The sequence below is a fragment of the Misgurnus anguillicaudatus genome, chromosome 17 (genome assembly GCF_027580225.2).
Source record: "Misgurnus anguillicaudatus chromosome 17, ASM2758022v2, whole genome shotgun sequence".
Lineage (NCBI taxonomy): Eukaryota > Metazoa > Chordata > Actinopteri > Cypriniformes > Cobitidae > Misgurnus > Misgurnus anguillicaudatus.
Genome location: NC_073353.2, coordinates 7,412,492 through 7,434,371, shown reverse-complemented (window position 1 = coordinate 7,434,371; position 21,880 = coordinate 7,412,492). Strand labels below are relative to the sequence as shown.

Below are 21,880 nucleotides of genomic sequence, written 5' to 3'. Positions count from 1 at the left end.
ATCTCCAAACAGTAAATGTAAATAGTTGAGAGATTTGGTAAGTTTGTGATTGTGCCTACCAAAGTCAGCAAGTTTCAGCTCTCCTCTGTCATTGATGAGAAGGTTTTGAGGTTTCAGATCTCTGTGCAAAACTTTTCTCCCATGGCAATAAGCGAGACCTCGCAACAACTGAAACAGGAAAATCTATAGAGCGGGCGTAGAGAATGTAAACAGCGTTAGCAGTAGAGCAACACACACATTATGAAAATACACTGCAAAAAATGACTTTTTTTTGTATTTTTGTCTTGTTAATTAATAATACAAAATGTATTTTCTTGATGAGCAAAATGATAAAACAAGCAAAAAAATCTGCCAATGGGGTAAGCTAATTTTTCTTGAATTGTTATTAAAAGTGTTTAAAAAAAAGTTATTTATTATTCTATCAGGGTTAATAATAATTTTCTGTAAGTTTTAAGTGGTGTTTAATGTGTTTCTGTTGAAAAACCCAATAAGAAAATCATCATCTCCTGTATTTTTTCATTAATATCACACTTATTTGATCCATCAGGAAGATTGATTCTTCAGTTGCTCACCTTCACATTAAAGACATTCATGATACTGCCACAGTCATCCAGGTATTGCTTCAGATCTCGCTCCTGAAACACACACCCGGTGTATCCACATGTTACAAAGATGCACCCATAAACGCACGCACACAGATATAAATATAGCTCTGAAGAAATGTCACACACCAGATACTCAAAGACTAAGGTAAGGCACTTGTCTGTGTGAATGATGTCATGCAGGGTGACAATGTTGGCGTGTTTCAATTCCTTCAGGAGAGACACTAACAGAGAGAGAGAGAAACATGACAGGACATCAACACAGAGAGACATTCAAATCATTTCTAAAGTCACTGACACTTTACCATTACAAATCATATTATACTGTAAGCATAACAATTTGAATAATTTTTTATTAAATCTAAACAGACTATTCCACAGTCTTCCTAACACTGTTCAGGGATCAGACGCTGAATGAGTTTACATGCACAGAATAAGCGGATAACTATAAGAGGATCTGCTTATTATAGAAACCTGTTTTCATGCCTTTACATGCAAATTAATAAACCGACTGTGCAGAAAACTGCGAGAAAGCCAGTAAATGCCTTCACATACAACGCGAAATTGGGGTAATGAGAAACGGTGTGAACTGATTGGGGAAAATTATAAGCTATCACATAAAAACCAAACTCGAAAATCCCCAAAGAGTGACAAGGATATAGCAAGAAGTATTTTGTAGGTGAGTCTCTGGCCAATTTTTTTATCAAATATACCCGTGCGATTCACGGTTTTCTGTTCCACGATCACATAAATAAATGTATGTACGTGTGTGTGCATGTAGTTGATTTGTACCTTCTCGTATGGCGGTGCAGGGTGCTCCCTCTTCATACTCCAGCCTGATTTCTTTCAGAGCAACTAGATTATCTGTTAGTTTACTACGACCCTTAAACACTGTTGCATATGTACCCTACATAAAATAACACATAAACACATGTTCATTTTCTGATTAGTTTTAATTTTTTTTACATAATAACATGGTTTTTACATTTTTTACATAATTACAATACTATACATTTATACATCATACATTTTATCTGACAAAGTACCCACACTTATAAGGAGGTCCTAGTTACCTATACTACCTTACCCGCCACCTACATAGAGATCCAAACACCTACACTGAGATCCAAATACCTACACTGAGAATAAAACACCTGCACAAAGATCCAAACACCTACACTGACATCCAAACACCTGCACAAAGATCCAAACACCTGCACAAGGATCCAAACACCTGAATAAGAATCCAAACACGTGCACAAAGATCCAAACACCTGCATAAGGATTCAAACACGTGCACAGAGATCCAAACACCTACACAGAGATCCAAACACCTACCCTGAGATCCAAGCACCGCACTGAGATCCAAACACCTACACAGAGATCCAAACACCTGCACTTAGATCCAGGCACCTCCACTGCGATCCAAGCACCTGCACTTAGATCCAAGCACCTCCACTGCGATCCAAGCACGTGCACAAAGATCCAAACACCTGCACAAGGATCCAAACACCTGAATAAGAATCCAAACACATGCACAAAGATCCAAACACCTGCATAAGGATCCAAACACATGCACAGAGATCCAAACACCTACCCTGAGATCCAAGCACCCGCACTGAGATCCAAACACCTTCACAGAGATCCAAACACCTGCACATAGATCCAAGCACCTCCACTGAAATCCAAGCACCTGCACTAGGATCCAAACACCTACACAGAGATCCAAACACCTGCACTTAGAGCCAAGCACCTCCACTGCGATCCAAGTAGGGGTGGGCGATAAACCGGTAGACACGATTAACCGGTAGAAATTTGTCAACCGGTAGAGATTTTGGACTATCGTCTCAATCGAGGTTACACGCCCACGTCACACTCCTGTGCGCGTGGTCATGAACGTAACGTTTGTAAACATGTTTAAGCACCGCAGTTTTAAATCAGGTTATTTTAAGCTATTGAAACACAAACAACAGATCTACATGCATGCGCTCCTTCTATGTCTAAGCAGCGCGCAAGTCGTGCAACCGCTGCTCTTTCTGTCTGTAAGGAGCACGCAAGTCATGCTACCACTGCTCATTAAGCTTGTGAGCATTTTTCCCGCTTTATTGGCCTTAAATACATATATGCGTCAAAATTCCAATCTTTGCAAGTATCATCATAAACACGATCATTCAGAACTTAAGAGAAAGTGAACAGATAAAAGAGAAAACGCATGTGTAACAGTAGATTGGTCCAGTCTTGAGAGAAAATCTCTCACTGCTCTTGACTAAATCACTTTTGTACCTCAAATAAAAAATATACATACATACATACATAGTTATTTATTATCATTCCTTTATCATTGACTGTTTATCTTCAGAGAGTTTTGTTTGTTTTTTATCTTCTTTTTATGCTTGTATTAGTTTTTTTTTTTTTTTGAAAATTATGAACATATCTATGGTATTTAAGATTTTAATAACAGAAAAAACTCATTAAAACATAAAAAACTCTACCGTGATACATATCGTTATCATGATATAAAATGAATCCTATCGTGATAGAAGTTTTTGGTCATATAGCCCATCCCTAGATCCAAGCACCTGCACTAGGATCCAAACACCTACACTGAGATCCAAACGCCTGCACTGAGATCCAAGCACCTCCACTGCGATCCAAGCACCTGCACTAGGTTCCAAACACCTACACTGAGATCCAAACACCTGCACAGAGATCCAAACAGCTGCACAAAGATCCAAACACCTTCATAAGGATCCAAACACGTGCACAGAGATCCAAACACCTGCACAAAGATCCAAACACCTGCACAGAGATCCAAACACCTGCACAGAGATCCAAACACCTGCACAGAGATCCAAACACCTGCACAAAGATCCAAACATTTGCACAGAGATCCAAACACCTACACAGAGACCCAAACACCTACACAGAGACCCAAACACCTGCACAGAGATCCAAACACCTACACAGAGACCCAAACACCTACACAGAGACCCAAACACCTACACAGAGACCCAAACACCTGCACAGAGATCCAAACACCTACACTGAGATCCAAACACCTGCACTGAGTTCCAAACAGCTGCACAGAGATCCAAACAGCTGCACAAAAATCCAAACACCTACACTGACATCCAAACACCTGCATTGAGATCCAAACACCTGCACAACGATCCAAACACCTGCACAACGATCCAAACACCTGCACTGACATCCAAACACCTGCACAGAGATCCAAAAATCTGCACAAAGATCCAAACACCTGCACAAAGATCCAAACACCCATATACTTGCAAAAATATCCAAACACCTGCACTAGGGATGCTCACATTGACCGTTTAACCGTTAACCGAAGGTAAGAACTTATGACCGATTAACATTATCAGTTAAAATAAAATAATATTTGTTAATACATGGTGCGTGTCCTCATGAGCCGACAGACATTTCGCCATTTTTCTAAGTACTATTCGGACGGGATTAGTTTTATATAGGAAGGTGGGGTAAAGCAATTTTTATCAGAGCTTCTCAGTGATTTTAGTCCAGTCCGAATGTTCCATGTCAGTAATCATTACGGACAATGTCAGTAAAGATTACGGCAACTTTTACCTTCTGTAAAAAGGTCCGGAGAAATTACCTCAGGTAATACTAATCCAGTGCGAATAGACCAGCTGTAAATATCCACGTAAATCGCATCATTTCCTTTTAATTTGCGGGTTTCTTTTAAATATAAAAGCGCTTAAAGAAGCATTTACTTGCGTTCTAGGCGGAAAACAAGTGAGTTACAAGTCAGTTCCTGAATAACACGACATAAACTTTAAAAAAAAAAAGTCACATTTACTTTTCAGAGGCACGGAACTGTTTATGAAACTGACGTTGTCCCCAAACTGAAATTAAACACAGTGTTTCGCGTTTTCCTCGTCTGTGTCATGTTGTTTGCACATCTGATATCAGAAAGCAAGGTAATGTGCACGTTAAGACGGGAGGTGCGCAATCGAGTTATCCCTCCCACTTCTAAATGTTTTACTGAGATTTCTAATCCCGTCCGAATTGACCATTAATATAACAGACGTCCTGTGGAAAATTACATTACGCCATCTACCCCTGTAAAACTAATCCCGTCCGAATGTTTAATTTGTGAATGTCCTGTAAATGACACAAATGATTGCTGCCCTGACGGTCTGATAAAGTAATCATTTGTATGAGAAATCATTTGTATGCGTGTTTGAAAGCTGAACGGAGACGCGCGCGTGTCCGCGCAAGATGACGCGTCCGTCTTGCGCACATCCGGACAGACGTTCGCTGATGGCCTCTGACCCTAACCATAAACATCTAGCTCTTTTTGGACAAACGGAGAAAGACGACGCAAAACCAAAACTTTCTGAAAAGCGCCCTGCTTTAGAGATGACCACTGTGGTAGATGAAACGGAAACAATCTGTCCTTTGGATATTAATCCACTGGACCGATCGCGTGCTTTTTAAAAAGGTAATGTTGCGTGAATATCTGATAATGTATGAATCCTGGTTCTGTTGTTGATCTGTGGTTGCTGTTTGCACGTTCAAATTAAATGTTTTGTTTTTACTAGTTCACAGACAACCGTCAACTGTATTTTACTCAATGACAATTTCATATTAAAATCTTATCAGTTAACGGTTAATGTTCGGTTTAGAAGCTAAGGTTGTCGGTCGGGAAAATTAACTGATATGAGCATCCCTAACCTGCACAGAGATCCAAACACCTACACTGAGATCCAAACACCTACACTGAGATCCAAACACCTACACTGACATTCAAACATCAACACTGAAATCCAAACACCTACACTAGGATCAAAGCACCTGCACTGAGATCTAAACACCTACATTAGGATCCAAGCACCTGGACTCAGATCCAAACACCTACACTGAGATTCAAACACCAATTAATGTCAGACAATGATCACTCAGTACCATTAAAAGCTTCACAGCTTGTGCAATAATAATAATAATATGGACTACATAATCTAATATTCACACCATTACTAGCTACTAAATGTGCAATAAACTTTCTTCTTACCACTATATATTTATTCCTTCATTCTCTATTTTTATTATATTCACTTTCTGTACATATTTGCCTCTGTTTGCACTAGTCCTATTCTATACAATCTGCATATATTTGCTTAGATATGCACTCTGTTAACTGTAAAAAAACAAAATTATTTTTAATTTTTTCATTTATTTTTAGGCTATGGTTAGATGTCTGTTAAATTTGTTTTAGCCTAGGTGTTTGGAAGACTATGTAATGTTGGGATAAAGGCAGAGGCAGCAGATCCATATGCAAGCAAACTTAAATGAATAAACTCAAAATAATACATAAAACAAAGAAGTCAAAACACCAAACAAGATAATCCTAAAATACCACTGAACAAAACACAGGAACCAACGCATACATCCAACAAAGACTGCCAAAGGAAAACTGAAACAATAGACTATTTATTCCCAAGGTAAAACAAGGTAACAGAAACACCTGGGGAACAATCAGACAAGAACCAATAAGAGACAGAACTACAGAGAACTACAAACATGGCTAACAAAAACAAAACTTCAAAATAAAAGACTAGGACAAGGAAAACACAAGACATGACTGAGATAGACTTTAAGATGTGTTTTAGTAAAAAACACTCACAGCAAGATTTCACTGCACTTTATCACAATTTTTTTGTGAAAAAGTATAATGAAATTGTCAAAAACGATAAAAATACTCACTGTACTGGACATGTTTCCCCAGGCATAAAATACATGAAGGTGCTTAGTGCTGGTATGTTATGAAACACAAAGTATATGCATTTCTTTATGACTCTTTGTTAAGCCCCACCCCCTCTGTACGTCATTAACCATGAGGTGTTTTCTCAGCACTTCTGCTGACTGGACAATATATAAGAACTACATTTTACATTTTTATTGTCAGTCACCAAGTTAGTTGTATGTGGCAAATTGATCTATAAAAAGATTTATAAAAATCTGAATTGTTTGTTGTGAAAGAATGAGAATTAACACGAAAATTAACCATGGTTTTATTGTGGTAAAAGTGTACTAACCATGGTTATTTTGTGGTTACCATGGTTTTACTACAGTAACCATGTTTTTTTTTTACTATAGTAAAACAATGGTTAATTTTCGTTAGAGGCAGTGAGGCATTAGATTTTTTAAGTTAAACTTACTCCTCAGTTTTGACAAAACCTCCTAACCATTTTATGAATATGGAGAAACATTAAGCTTGTCATTATCTCACCTCTCCCAGTTTATCCAGTTTGATGTATGATTCCAATTTGCCGAAGCCAATTTCAGACTGAAAGAGAAATGTCAGTGATTGAGTTTCGTCAAAGACGCATATCAAGCCCATGTTGTTTGACATACACGAAAACATCCAAAAAATGTTTTTGAATCACTGGGAATATGCAAACAATTTATTAATGCACATAGCACAAGCAGTCAGAAAAATTTTGTATTTGAATAAAGTGAAATTTTGTAATGAAGTGATTGTTCAGTTTCTGAATCTTTTCTCTGCTCATCTGTGACTGTTTGCACCAGCACACTACAATGAATTTACATGAGTTTACACCAGCACCATTTAGGTTTAGTGCACATCTGAGACTAACACTGGTTCACATTAGCCTATATTATTTGGGAGTGAACCACAGTATGCTCACGTGGCCAGGATAGAACATAGACATATAAGAAATAACTCGACCTCTCATTGGCCGCTTTGGTCAGCTGCTCCCATAGGTCAGTGCCGCCGCCATATTGGCAGTGGCAAGAGCAGCCTGCAACTTTTATAACTTCGATATAAACCCCAAAACTTTTACATTTCTTAACCGATTTCAAGGATTTAAATCCTAATAAACCCTAAAGTATATAATTTTATTTTTAAGGTATCATCCAGCAAAAACCAACTGCTTCCTTTAACTTTTTAAATGATTAAAGCTTTTAATTAACATACTTTTTTATAATATAGTACTTAATATATAGTACAGTATATACTCTATAGTATCAGCTATGTCCTATTTTTTTCCCAAGGACTTTTCCCAACAGGGTTTTTCTCCTAGGAATTTTTTTCAACCTATTGGGAGTCAGCTGACATTAGCTAAACTTAGAATTACATTACGTAACACAGTATACGTTGCATTTTTACTATGATTTTTCTGTTTTCTCTTGTTTTTATTAATGTAAAGCAGCTTTGGAACAATTAAACAATTGTGAAAGCACTATATAAATAAAATTGAATTTAATATTTGAAAAAACTATCTCCTTTTAGCTACTGAAACCCCCAATGCCCTTGACTTGTTTTGAGATGCGTGACGGTTTGTACACTCCCAAACTGCACGCGAACGAGGCATTTTTACCTTCAGTTGCTTTGAGAGTAATGGAGAAGTTGCAACCACTAATATGGTGGCGCCATTGACCCATGATCCAGTAGGCAACGCGCGGTCTACTTATTTCTCTAATGTCTATGGTTGAGATGGAAGTGAGGAAATTAAGGAGAAAATGTCAAATGATGACGTCACAGGCAGCTAACTGTTGTTTAGTGTACATATGCTTACTTTTTAATAATGTCTAGATTACACTTTGAGGCAAATCAAACGCATTTAAAAACAAGAGTTAAAAACCAAAGAGATAAATGTTTCTGAAATTCTTCATTATGTCAAGACTCACAAGTGAAGTTCGGCGAAGTCTTCGACTAAGAGGTTTGTCAAACGGAGGACTGTTTGTGGCAAACTTCAACAGGTAACCCTCTGGCAAACGGATATCCGCTGGTAGTGACAGGCGTTTATTAATGTCCTAATAGACAAAGAAAATAAAAAATAATGACATTCATTAAAGCTCACGTAACACACGCTGTTTCTGCATTTCTGATGTTAATATGGAGTACCTATAAAGTAGTATTACATCCTTTATATCTCCGAAGAGTCTTTAGTTTAATCAGATTTATAAAAGAAAGATTAGCTTTACCGAATCTTTCCAATAACATACGAAAAAATGGAGGAGTTATACCGCAGGAGGAGCGAGTACGAGTCATGCAACACTATACAACACTTATACCTTGTGATTCACTACATGTTCGTGTCATTTATATAATATGCACACGCATATTTACAACATAAGACAGAAGTCTTACTTACCGCATGCAACTCATGACCCAGTTGGACTTTTCAATGAAATCCAGCGCATCAAACACACACACAAAACTCCGCTGATACCCGCTGATAATAAACTATATCCATTGTTTCCATAAGGCTGGCTTTCTACTCCTTAGATCCAAAAACACACTTCTTCGTTCGTGCCATTGTTGAGTTTTGAATTAAACAAAGCTGTCGCGTGATATGATGTTTGCAAGTTCTAGCGTCTCCCGCTGATTGACGGGTAGGCGTGGTTTTCCGGGGGCAGTGCCCATATAAAGAAGTGATACGTATAGAAACCCCTGAAACGTCAGCTGGACCCGTAATTGACTTGTACGAACCCTGGCAAAGTGCATTCAGCACAGAAATACTCTGTAACACCCCCAACTGCTTTTATGACACTTTGCCTACGTTTAGCATGAGGAAACAACTCTATAACCGTGTTAATAAGTCAGAATGCATGAAATACCATTGAACCCCCCCTTTAAAGTTTAGGTGTAACTTACATGTCTGAAAAAGTTTTGGAGCTGCTGTACCTACTGCATGAAGTTTAATTTAATTTAATGTAATATAATGTCATTTGGTCACATGCTGTAACACTTAAAAACACTAGACCTTTACAAACAGTATATGAAGAAACATTGTTACGTTTGTTTTCTTATAATAAATACTCCATCTTAATGTGCCAAATTATATTAAATAATATTTGAGGAATCTATCCTCTTGGCGTTCAGAAGCTGAACTGATGGATGACCGAGAAGACTCGTGGCTGCCAGACATGCATTGAACTGATTGATTGTCAGATTGCAGTTTTGATGAATTCAAGCAGTGAGCTATGACAGTACAGATGACGAAGAGTTCATTAGAAGAAGAGTATAAAAGCACAGCAAGAGTGTGGATTTAACAATCACAGCTTTATATATTTTATAGCAGAGGTCGTGTAAACAGTAAGAGGATCTGAGACCTGTGAAGAGTTCAGTGGATGCTATAGACAATTTAATCGGACGCATGTGCGCTGACGCGATACACGTCTGGATCCGAACTTTACTTCTGGTCAGAGGTGGGTAGAGTCCCCAAAATCTGTACTCAAGTAAAAGTACAAGTACTTATACCAAAATGTACTCCAGTAAAAGTAAAAGTATCAAATCTAGAAATGTTTTCACTAGGAATGTACTTGAGTAAGAGTAAAAAGTACCCATCCTTAAATTTACTCTAAAAGTACTAGTTACCCAAAAAATGTACTCAAGCAAATGTAACGAAGTAAATGTAATTCGTTACTACCCACCTCTGCTTCTTGTTTAATTTTTTTAATGGTCTGACTAGTTGCTAAACTGATCTCTTGAACAAATGCCTTGTCGAAAATAACAAATGTTTTGGTTTCCTAGGTAATCTATGTGTTGTTGTTTTTTTGCTTGTTATATAAATAAACTAAGTTTAAAGAACTCTGTTGTTATTTATTCTTAGCAGAATTTACCGGAAGTTACGTGCGGACCACGACAGCCGCTTGTTTATGTTGTTACTGCTGAAACTATCTATAGATGAAAGCTTAATGTCACTTTTCCCTTGCATGAGTATGAGCATGAGTGTGCTGCAGAATAATAAAGACATCAATGAAGAGAGATGAGTGAAAGTGAGCATCTGCTAAAAGCTACACAAGTGTGTTGTGAAACTAATGGGGTGAGTACTGTACTATTGAGCTATGATTGAGCTGAACTAAACCTAAATCAGCATGCACCAATATTGATTCATTTATACAGAAGGAACTCAAGTAAGGAAAGTGTTAAACATATCAAGATAATCCAGGATTTAGAAGTTTACCCAAGGTTAAAATCAAAAAAGAATAAGTCCTCTGGTGAGATTAGTGATTGTGTGTACCTCATTAGAGATGCGTTGAGAAAGGTTTCGCATCCGGACTCTTACAGGACTCTGAACTTCATCAGATGAGGTTCCTGAAGCCTGATCACTTTCACCATCTGATCCCATCTTTCTGTGGACTACACCTGTAAATACACACACAATCAATCTGTCACGACACGGAAGGGTTGTAGGACGCATACGCAGAGTTCACAAAATAAATAACATTTAATAATAAAAACACGAGGGCAGACATGGTGAAGGCAGGAACACAGAAACATTAACACAGGAACAGACAGGGTATCAATGACAATGATCCAGCAGTGAGCAAACAGAAGACAGAGGTATATATACACACACAGACTAAATGACAAACAGGTGTGATGAGGCAGGTAATTAATCAATGAATGTCCAGGTGATAACAATCGGAACAGAGACAAGACATGACACGGATTAACCGTGACATTACCCTCCCCTCTACGAGTGGCTACCAGACACTCACATAAAACAACAAAAACAAAGTCTGGTAGCGAGAGTCCAAGGGAGGGGTGGAGGGCTTGGGGACCCTGGCGAAGCCGGCAGCCGCCGGGATGAGACCAACAGGACGGTTGGCCGGACTGCGCCAGGAGAACCGGAGCGATCGCTCCGAGAACCGAGGCAGACGAATTACCCCCCTCCTGGGAATCGTCGATGATCAGATGCCCCCGGAAATCATCTCCCATCCCCTTGCGGAAACGGAGACCCTCGGTAGCCACCCCGGGGAAATGATCGGCGTGGTCCGTTCCGGATCCCCCTGCGAGCAGGATGGTGGTCCTCCGAGGGACCATCGACGACGACTCAACCGTTGGGGGACCGCCTGGGCCGATCCTCCTCCCGCAGGAGCGAGCGATCGCTCACGGTGGTCCCCAAGAGACATCGGGGCTGATGGGGAATGAACCCGATGTCACTACTCCCCCTCGACGAAACTCCTGGGGGACCCGCCCTCCGTGAACCTGCTGCGTCCAGTTTGGCTGGATCATTCTGTCACGACACGGAAGGGTTGTAGGACGCATACGCAGAGTTCACAAAATAAATAACATTTAATAATAAAAACACGAGGGCAGACATGGTGAAGGCAGGAACACAGGAACATTAACACAGGAACAGACAGGGTATCAATGACAATGATCCAGCAGTGAGCAAACAGAAGACAGAGGTATATATACACACACAGACTAAATGACAAACAGGTGTGATGAGGCAGGTAATTAATCAATGAATGACCAGGTGATAACAATCGGAACAGAGACAAGACATGACACGGATTAACCGTGACACAATCATCCTAAAGCCTTGTGTTCATCATACATATGAAAGAAATCCTACAGTTAAAATGATCATTACAGATCATCTAATATATAAGATCATCAAAATTTACAGATTTACTAAATTCCAGATAAATGCAACTAATATACCAGAAATGTGTCATCACTAAGAATCATCTTCCATAGAAGGACCAAATGTAAATAGAGTTGGGCAAACATGCTTAATCTCAACATGCCATTCATTTCACTAAATATCCCCAAATATCAAAGTATGACTGTTTACATTTGTGCAAGATAGACATATTTTATATAGAGTACAGTGCATTCAGAAAGTATTCAGACCCCCTGCACAATTTTCTTATGTTACAGCCTGATACTACAATCGTTTACATTCAAGTTTTTCCTCAATCTCAGTACCTCATATGACAAAGTAAAAATTGTATTTTAGAAATCAGCTGTGTCAAAAGAACGCGGCCCACAAAATGTCCAATCCGTCCGCATGATAATTTATTATTAAATATTAAATACATACACTAATGCAGTACTTGTGCATCCAAAAATTCTGCCATTTCCGCAGGCAAGGCTCTCAACAGCAGACACAGAGAAAAGCAAAAGCCGCACGGCGGTTGCACCACGTACCTTGTATGAAACGATACAGTTGCCTCCTGTTTCTATTGATGTAGCGGAGATGTTTCTACTGTAGTGGACTGTAGAACGGTGCAGGACGTCACAGGGGTAGACTACCCTCAGTCCTGAAAGGGATTATTCTGCCCTTTTGAACATTATTAGTCTTGAAACCTAAGTGGCACCTTTATCTCACGACCCCTGGAAGTTCTTTTCACAGGAGTAGATGGTGGAAGGGGAGACCCTGAGGAAGGGCCTGCTGGTAGCTGGCTCGCTAAAGATTCCGGAGGCGCAGTCACATCTGTCGATGGGGAACCGCTGTCCTGCTGAGACGCTATAGGCTGGGCACATTGCTGTTCCGCAGGAGGTTTGGTCTCAGGAAAAGTCTGGAGGTGACGCCTGTTCCGAGGGGCTATGTTCCCATTGTTCATCTCCACGAGGTAAGATCTCGGCTCCTTACACTTACTGATGACCCTAGCAGGTGTTGTCCATCCCTTCTCTCCATCGAGCTTCACTCAAACAGGTTGACCGGGGTGAAGTTCAGGGAGCGTGCGTGCCGAATGCCTGCGGTTGTAATAGAATCTGTATGAACCTTTTGCTGTTGCGTCCTTCCTGTAGACTTGATCCGGGCTGAACGGATGTGGCAGCAATGACTTTTCCAGGACTGGAGCAGTAGTGCAGATTTGTCTACCAGTCATGAGCCGTGCTGGACTTTCTCCTGTCGCTGTAATTGGTGTTGCACGATAACCCATAAGGGCTAAGCAGGGGTCCGGCTGTACCCTCTAACTCAAACAGGTCAACGGCAATCCTTTGCCATGGGCCACTGGGCAGGGGAGTGGTAACCAGTGGTTCACGTCTTTGTGTAGGTTTGTGCTCTCTGCAAAAGTCACATGATTTCACTTTGTTTGTGATCTGTGCTCCGATGTTTGGCCACCAAACTGTCAACTTGGCTCGCTTCCGACACTTGGTGAGGCCCTGGTGACTTTCGTGCAGTTGGTCTATGACTCCAGGTCTGAGTACTGCTGGAACTACTATGCGGTCGTGGTATGTGACCAGACCATCCGACTCCGATAAGTGACTTCTGGCTGCATAGTATCCACGCAGTGGTGAGCCCACCGCCATTTTGAGAGGCCACCCTTTTCTGACAAATGTGATCACTTTTTGAAGTTCAGTATCGTTTTGTGTGACTCTGCGAATTTCCTCGAGCCTGGATAACTTGATTGGTTTGCTAGCCATCAGAGTGTTAACATATGCCTTTACCTGCGTTTCTGTTTCAGGTACGTAGCTGTCCTTTAGTGGGTGTCTGGAGAGTGTATCTGCGGCTACTAGCTGCTTACCGGGATCATGTTCAGCAGTGACGTTGAATCGCATGAGGCGCATAAGCAGTCTCTGACATCGTAGTGGCATTTTGTCCAGATCGTATGAGTTGATCAATGGCACCAGTAGCTTGTGGTCAGTTTGTAAACGGACCTGGCCCATACCTTGGATGTAGCGGGCGAAACGTTCACAAGCCCAGACAGATGCCAGGCACTCCTTCTTGATCTGTGAATAGCTCTTCTCCGCATCAGTGAGTGTGCGCGAGCAAAAGGCAACCGGCCGCAACTCATCATTGTGGTCTTGCAACAGGGCAGCACCAAGGCCATAACTGCTGGCATCGGCACTGACCACTGTGGGTTTGTTAGCATCATAATAACAAAGGGCTGGTGCAGCCATGAGCATTGCTTTTGTCTTATTAAATGCTCGCTCCTGAGGCTCACCCCAAACCCACGCTGTCTCTTTCCTGAGCAGGTTAGTGAGTGGATGCAAAACTGTAGACAGGCCCGGCAGGAATTTTCCAACATAGTTGACTAATCCGAGAACCTGCCGCAGCTGCTCCACGTTGGAGAGGCTGGGCATCTGAGTGATAGCCTCCACCTTGCTCTCATCGGGCTTCACACCCTCCGCGCTAATGATGTGTCCAAAGAACTGCAGTTCCGTCTTTCCAAAGTGACACTTGGCCCTATTTAGCTTTAGACCGGATGCTTTAACTATCCGCAACACCATGTCAAGATGGTGGTCATGCTCCTCTTTTGTAAATCCATAAACCAGGATATCATCTATCACAACGACAGTCCCTTCTAGACCTTTTAGCAAGTCGGTCATCAGCCGCTGGAAAATCTCAGGTGCCGAAGTAATGCCAAATGGCAGACGTTTGTAACAAAACCGGCCTATAGGGGTGATGAAGGTTGTAAATTTTTGGCAGCTGGGGTCCAATGGAACTTTCCAGAACCCGCTAGAGGCATCCAGAGTGGAGAAAACCTTGGCTCCTGTCAGCTTAGGTGTAATATCATCCAGTGTGGGCAAAATGTAACGTTCGCGTTTCACTCCCTTATTCAAGCGTTTCAAATCCACACACACTCTGACCTCGTCCTTGTTGCATTTTGGAGCGGGCACCATTGGGGCACACCAGTCTGTCGGCTCTGTAACTTCCTCAATGAAATCGAGGCTCAGCATACGCTTTAGCTCTTTCTCAACCTTTGGAAGGAGCGGAAACGGAACTCTGTGTGGCGTGTTGACGCTATATGGGACTGCTTCCTCTGTCAGCTCGATCTTAACAGGCTCACAATTCAGTAGTCCAATTTCCCTGAACACATCGCTTGTTAAGTCACTGGTGATAGCATTGACTCTTGCTACCAGCCCCATGCGCTTTGCCACTGCCTTGCCCAACAAGTTACTAACATACTGTCCTTTAATGACTGTAATCCAGTATTGGTATTTCTGACCTTTGTATGTAGTAGTGGCAAGGAACTTACCCACACACTGGACTTTCCTTCCCGGGCTATATACTGTTGGCCTGGACTTGTTTAATTTTGGTTTTTGACGTAGTTTGCCGAAAGTCTCTTCAGTCATAACGGTGGTGTCAGCACTCGTGTCGATTTTGAAATCCACCAGACTGCCATTCACTAGTAGCTCTACATCCCAGTCAGTATCCTGGTTTGACTCCCCAATTAAATTTGGCTTTGACTTTGTGGTTGCTCTCAGGATAGTTCTCCAATAAAACATGAATCCTCATCTGAATCCATAACAGCCTCTGCTCTGACTTGTTTTAGCATCTTGGATTTACACACAGCCTCGAAATGTCCGATTTTATTGCACTTTCTGCACCTTTTGTTACGGGCTGGACAGCTTTCCTTTTTATCATGCATCCTGTTGCATCTCTGACAGTTCGGTTTGTTCTCACAGTATTTCTGTCCTTGCAGTGATTTATCATAGCTCCTCCGTGTGCTATTGTACTGTTTCCGTCTCACCTCGTTCACTGTAGTTTCCACACACTCAGCACTTTGTTGTTTCACTTGTTCACTTTGCCGTGCAAGCTGGATGGGTCTCTCCAGAGTCAGGTCCGCCTCTAGCTGGAGTTTTTGTGAAACCTCTTTGCCCATTATTCCGATGACGATCCGGTCCTGGATCTGCTCGTCCTTTCCCGCACTGAACACGCAGTGCTGCGCGAGCTCGTACAGGCCACGCACAAAAGCTTCCACTGTCTCACCGGCCCTTTGGCTGCGTTTATGAAAACAGGCGCAATCTTTTCGGAACAAAGTGTTCGTCAAACTTCTGCATCACTAGATCAAACTCATACTCTAGATCTGGCATGGCCTTGGTTGCCGCAGGAAACACAAACGAGCCGTAAATAGGTTTGGCATCTCTCCCCATCGAGTACAAAAGTGAGTTCACCTGCACTTCTTGCTCTCTTTGTCCAGTTTCGATGCGACTCTAAACTGGGAGAATCTCTGCCGCCATGTGACGCACTCCGCTGGCTGCGAGAAATCGAACAGCTCGGGGGGTCCAAACTTAGCCATCTTGCTCTTAATGTCGGCATGAAGTCGTTAATTCTGACACCATGTCACGTTAAGAGGCAAAACACGAGACGTAATCCTCATTAAAGATAGTTTATTTAACTACAGCACAGAGTAACGTAAGCCATGCGCTTATACTCTCACAATAATAACAAAGCCCCTCCCTCTAGTCGTTCACATAGCCTACCCACAACTATGGTATCTTAGTAGGCATAAAAGGCAATCTCACAACAGCAGGTAAGAGCACAGATACCTCTAAAATCCTCAAATGGAAAAGTCTGAGAGTCATTTGATTGTTTTAAGAAAAGAGGAAGTAAAGAGCTTTCTTAACATGGGAGCCCATTGTAATGTTAAGTCTGTGTTTTTATAGTCCACGCCTAAGCCCAAGTGAACTGCACTCAAGCCCACCTCTGCAAGCCGGCCAGGACATGATTTACAAAACTGCACCTGGGCACACTACAGAGTCCAGCATTTCTCAAAATGTGGGGCGGCCCCACTGGTAGGGAAAAGGGAACATTACAAGTGGGGTGTGGCAAACGGGAGGGAATTTGGTAAGTTTTGTGCCTATCTCTAAAAATTCCTTTATTTATTGACCATAAACTAAAAACGACACATTTAAGCCTAACCTAAAGGTGCAATTTGTAAGATATTTGCAGTAAAATGTCCAAAAACCACTAGGCCAGTGTTATATATTTTGTCCAGCTGATTACTATCAATATCTGTAATGTTTTCAACTACTTGTAAATGGTGAGAAAATTTCCATTCAAAACATTGACAAGGGGCAGTGCAGTCTCCTGTCAATGACGTTAATATCCATGTGACCCTTTGTCACCGCCTTCACTGACGTAAAAACCACATGACAACAGTGGTCGAGTTCGAAAAAATAAAATGGCGGCCAAGGAAGCAACTGGAGCACAAATTTAGTGTAAATAAAGGTATATTTTCACTTTTTACACATTTTGATTGCATTTCTAGCTTAAAATTAGTATTGTAGTTTTCAAATATGTGATTAGTTATCACAAAAGCACTCTCTGTTTATATTTCAAACACGCTGCCTTTGAAGTGCGTCGGAAAGCCTTTCTCTGAGCTGCCTTCATGCCTCCGAAGTCATTTCCTCATGAGGCAGCAGGTTAACAAGTCACTGCCTTGAGTTTTCGGACGCAGCCAGTGTCGTGGACAAATGCGGAACTATGTGTTAGCACCTGTCGTGCTACGCGCTTGCTTATGGACTTATGGATTACTCTTTACCATCTGCCGCTGGTTGTGTCAGCAATGACAGCTCCCATAAGCATATGGGCCAACCAAACGACACAAGAAGAGTTTGGAACAAAACGAGAGAAATAATGATGATCAATTTGGTGTTGCATTATCTGGATGAAGAGAGCTTCGCGACAAAATTTAACTAGACAGAGATTCTGATCCTGCTTGTGTTTTACGCGATGGGTGAGTTGTTTTGATTCGTAACCCTTCAAAAAACGTATGCTATTATATTGATCACAACATTAGTGTGTAGATTGTAATCAGCGCGTCTTCCCGCCGACGATATGCACATCAAGAGGTATTGTACAGAAATATAAATGGTCATTTTAAGACACTTTACAATAAGACTTGTACTGTCAATACATTGTGTGAAAAATCATTGTAGATTGTAAGTTGAAAACTTAATTCTGTGCTGTGTTAACCAACGAATTTGGACTAATACTGTAACATCTATGACTAACAATTTCGTTTTGAACATCACATATAAACTTACATAATGAAATAAACAATGTCATCAAACGCAACATTTATAAGACTTGATTACCTTATCCATCAACGTGATTTCTCGTTCGTGTCTGATTGATGGCCATCAGCGGTTGAGTTAAAGACTACAAATCTCATAATTCCACGCTGCTTCAGAGTGTCATTAAACAACGTAATTGTTATTGATTTGATCTGGCGCCATCTAGCGGCGCAGATACTACAAATTGCATCTTTAAAGGGATAGTTCACTTTAAAATGAAAATTCTGTCATCATTTACTCATCCATATGTTGTTCTAAACCTGTATGAATTTTCTTTTTCTGATGAACACAAAAGAAGATTTTTTTGAGAAATGATGGTAAACACACAGCAGATAGTGACCATAGACTTTCATAGTAGGAACAAATATTTTGGAAGTATCGTGATGAATGATGAAGAAAATATTTTGATAAAGGATGGTAAGCACACAGTACCCATTAAATTCCATCATATTTTTTTATTCCTACTATGGAAGTCAGTAGTCATCTGCTGTGTGTTTACCATCATTTCTCAAAATATCTTGTTTTGTGTTCATCAAAAAAGAAAAATAAATTCATACAGGTTTAGAACAACATGAAGATGAGTAAATAACGACAGAATTTTCATTTTAAAGTGAACTATCCTTTTAAAACAACATCAGACTGTGAAGAAAATGGCACGCAGAATTATAGCCTACAATAATTAATTAACGTCGAAATGTTTATTAAATAGACTCAATCCTTTACACTTCTCTGTCGTCAGACCCAAGAGTATTAACTAGCTTGAAAAGTCATTGTGAAAGCCACCCAAACAAAAAGATTTCCCAGTGGAATACTGAGCTACTACTAAACCAGGTTTATTGACAGAGGTTTATTACATTTGAAAGAATAGCTAACACCCTGAGCACCAGTGTGTCATCACCACAACCACCAGTAGCAAGGAACATCAAGGGCGGCGTTTCATTGAGAATGTGGACCAATTTATAGCAGATTTGCCTCTTCACTCTTGTGTTTTTCTGTAAATATGTTTTCTCACTTGCACGTGTACTCAGTCTACACCGAAGCTTTTAAAGCACTTACAAAAATTAAGCATTTTAATTGTATTAATATTGAATTAATGTGTCCTGCAACAAAATTGATAAAACTAACCTGATTTTTTTGAGTCTTGTAAATCAGCTGCACATTATAAACTTAACATTTAACATACAACTTTCAACAACACTTTAACATTTATTTACATATATTTGAGAATCTGAATATTGACATTTTTTGTTTTTTTTTCTTTTCTCTGCAGCAATCATATACAGTCAGTGTCACATCACTTGACATGTCATCATGGACATAGGAATGAAAATCATTCAAAAATTACAGCAATAAAAATATAATAATTTAACTGGGGGCTCAACATTTTTTAACTTGATTGTGTAGCAAATTACATAAAATTCCTTGTGAAAAGTTCATTGTAAAAAAAACTTAATTGTAAATCTGGGCACTAATACACTAATTTGGGCAAAAACACTAATGACTTGTATAAGACTTGGACTTGCCTGGGACTTGACTTGGGACTTGAAGCAAAGACTCAAGACTTACTTGTGACTGGAAAAACAATGACTTGGTCCCACCTCTGATAAATACTGTTAAAGCGTCCATAACACATACTGTTTCTGCGTATCTGATGTTAATCAAAAGTACCTATAGATATTACATCCTTCATATCTCCGAAAAGTCTTGAGTTTTATTAGATTTAAAAAAGACAGATTAGCTTTACAGAGTCTTTCCGATACTGTACGAACCAATTCGGAAGATACGAACTGCGGGAGGAGCGAGTACGAGTCAATACTTTATACAACACTGACTGGATAACTTATGATTCACTACATGTTCGTGTCGTTTATATCGGTGTTTCTCAACTCCGTTCCTGGAGGCCCACTGCTCTGCACATTTTGTATGTCTCTCTCATCTGACAGACTCAGTTGAGTTCATAGGAATCTCTACTAATGAGCTGATGATTTGTATTAGGTGTGTTAAATAAGGAAGACATACAAAATGTGCAGAGCAGTGGGCCTCCAGGAATAACATTAAGAGCCACTGGTTTATAAAATATGCACTTACGGGCCTATTTCCAACATAACACAGAAGTCTGTCTTAGTGCACGTAACTCATGACCCGGTTGGGACTTTTCAATGAAATGCAGCGTTAAACAAACACATGCAAAACTCTGCTGCTACCACGGATAAATAAACTATGTTTCCATATAACATTGTTTCCATAAGGCTGGCTTTCTCCTCCTTACATCCAAAAACACACTTCTTCATTCGTGCCATTGTTAAGTTTGATATAAAACAAAGCTGTTGCGTGAAGTGATGCCAGTAACTTAGCGTCCTCGGCTCTTGCTCGCCCACTGATTGACGTGTGGGCATGGTTTTCCAGGGGAAGTGCCCACAAAAAAGTGATACGTATAGCTTACCCCTGAAATGTCAGCTGGACCTGTAATCCAAAAAAAAACCTTTCCGAAACTTGTACAAACGCTGGCGAAGTGTATTAGGCACAGAAATACTCTGTAACAGGTCCAACTGCTTTTTTGACACTTTGCATTTATTTAGCATGAGGAAACAACTCTACTGTGTTAATAAGTTAGAATGCATGAAATACCATTGAACCCCCCCTTTAAATAGCCTCAACTGATATATATTATATATGGCTAAAGGCTAATGTTGGCGCTCTGATCTAGTCTGTGCTCTGCTGCACACTATCGTTGATATAGACCGTTTCAGCAGTAACAACATAAACAAGCGGCTGTCGTGGTCCGCACGTAACTTCCGGTAAACTCCGCTAAGAATAAATAACACCAAAGTTCTTTAAACGTAGTTTATTTATATAACAAGCAAAAAAAACCCACATATATTACCTAGGAAACCAAAACATTTGTTATTTTCGACGAGGAATTTGTTCAAGAGATCAGTTTAGCAACTAGTCAGACCATTAAAAAAATCGGATCTAGACGTGTATCACGTGCGTCCGATGAAACCGTCTATATTTAAAGTACATTTATTCACAGTGAATTAAAGCTTTGAAAAAAAACTTGCTCTTAGCAAATGTAAGAGCCATTTATGGTGTTATTCTTATTTTGTACACTATGTGGACTATTGAGTTTGGGGAAATGTATAAAATGGGTAAAGAAGAAATGCTGCACAGGTGCGGGTAATGAGCATACCAGTTTTGACCGTGATTGGAATGGCATTGGAAAGCCATATGTAACATCTGTTAGAATTTGTGACCTTTGTAAACGCTTTTTAATATTTAAACCATATGTGAATAAACCAAATATAGAACATAGAGCGTGAAGATATGGACATTGTTATTGGTACACGAGTCAAACAGCATTTGCCCACAACCTCTGTGAGTGACTGATTGGCAGTCACCGCAACAGCAAATATGGATTTTTTTAAAAAAGATGTCAGAAATAAGAAGGTGAGAGAGTATCTAGTTACATGGGCAGCTTGGGTTTTGTCTATATGCATTCCGCTGAAATTCACAATGATTTCACATCAGAAATTCATTGATAGACGGTATAAAATGTGAATCCTCAATCTCTTACATTACAATATGCTTATGTGTGATAATTGTCAGTGCAAAGGGAGAGAGAGGAGGGTGGAGAGAGAGAGAGCACAGAGAGAGAAAGAGAGAGTGCTTCAAGAAGCAGGTGGGAAATTGTTCCGCTAGTGAAGTCAAAATTGTTATTATTTCTTAT

General features: G+C 40.3%; 1 protein-coding gene across 3 annotated transcripts in view; it reads right to left on the bottom strand.

Moving 5' to 3' along the window:
• LOC129452268 (cyclin-dependent kinase 16) overlaps nucleotides 1-21,880 on the bottom strand; it is a 37,989-nt gene that overhangs the window by 12,895 nt on the left and 3,214 nt on the right. For all 3 annotated transcript variants that reach the window (XR_012358248.1, XM_073854898.1, XM_055216024.2), the window contains exons 3-9: nucleotides 10,631-10,755; nucleotides 8,292-8,417; nucleotides 6,871-6,927; nucleotides 1,395-1,509; nucleotides 732-826; nucleotides 573-635; nucleotides 60-183 (exon numbers count right to left, since the gene is read on the bottom strand). Coding sequence is in view for 2 of the 3 variants with exons in the window: in XM_073854898.1 (XP_073710999.1) it covers nucleotides 60-183; nucleotides 573-635; nucleotides 732-826; nucleotides 1,395-1,509; nucleotides 6,871-6,927; nucleotides 8,292-8,417; nucleotides 10,631-10,755 (705 nt within the window). In the remaining variant the exon portion in view is untranslated. The remainder of the gene's footprint in view (nucleotides 1-59; nucleotides 184-572; nucleotides 636-731; nucleotides 827-1,394; nucleotides 1,510-6,870; nucleotides 6,928-8,291; nucleotides 8,418-10,630; nucleotides 10,756-21,880) is intronic.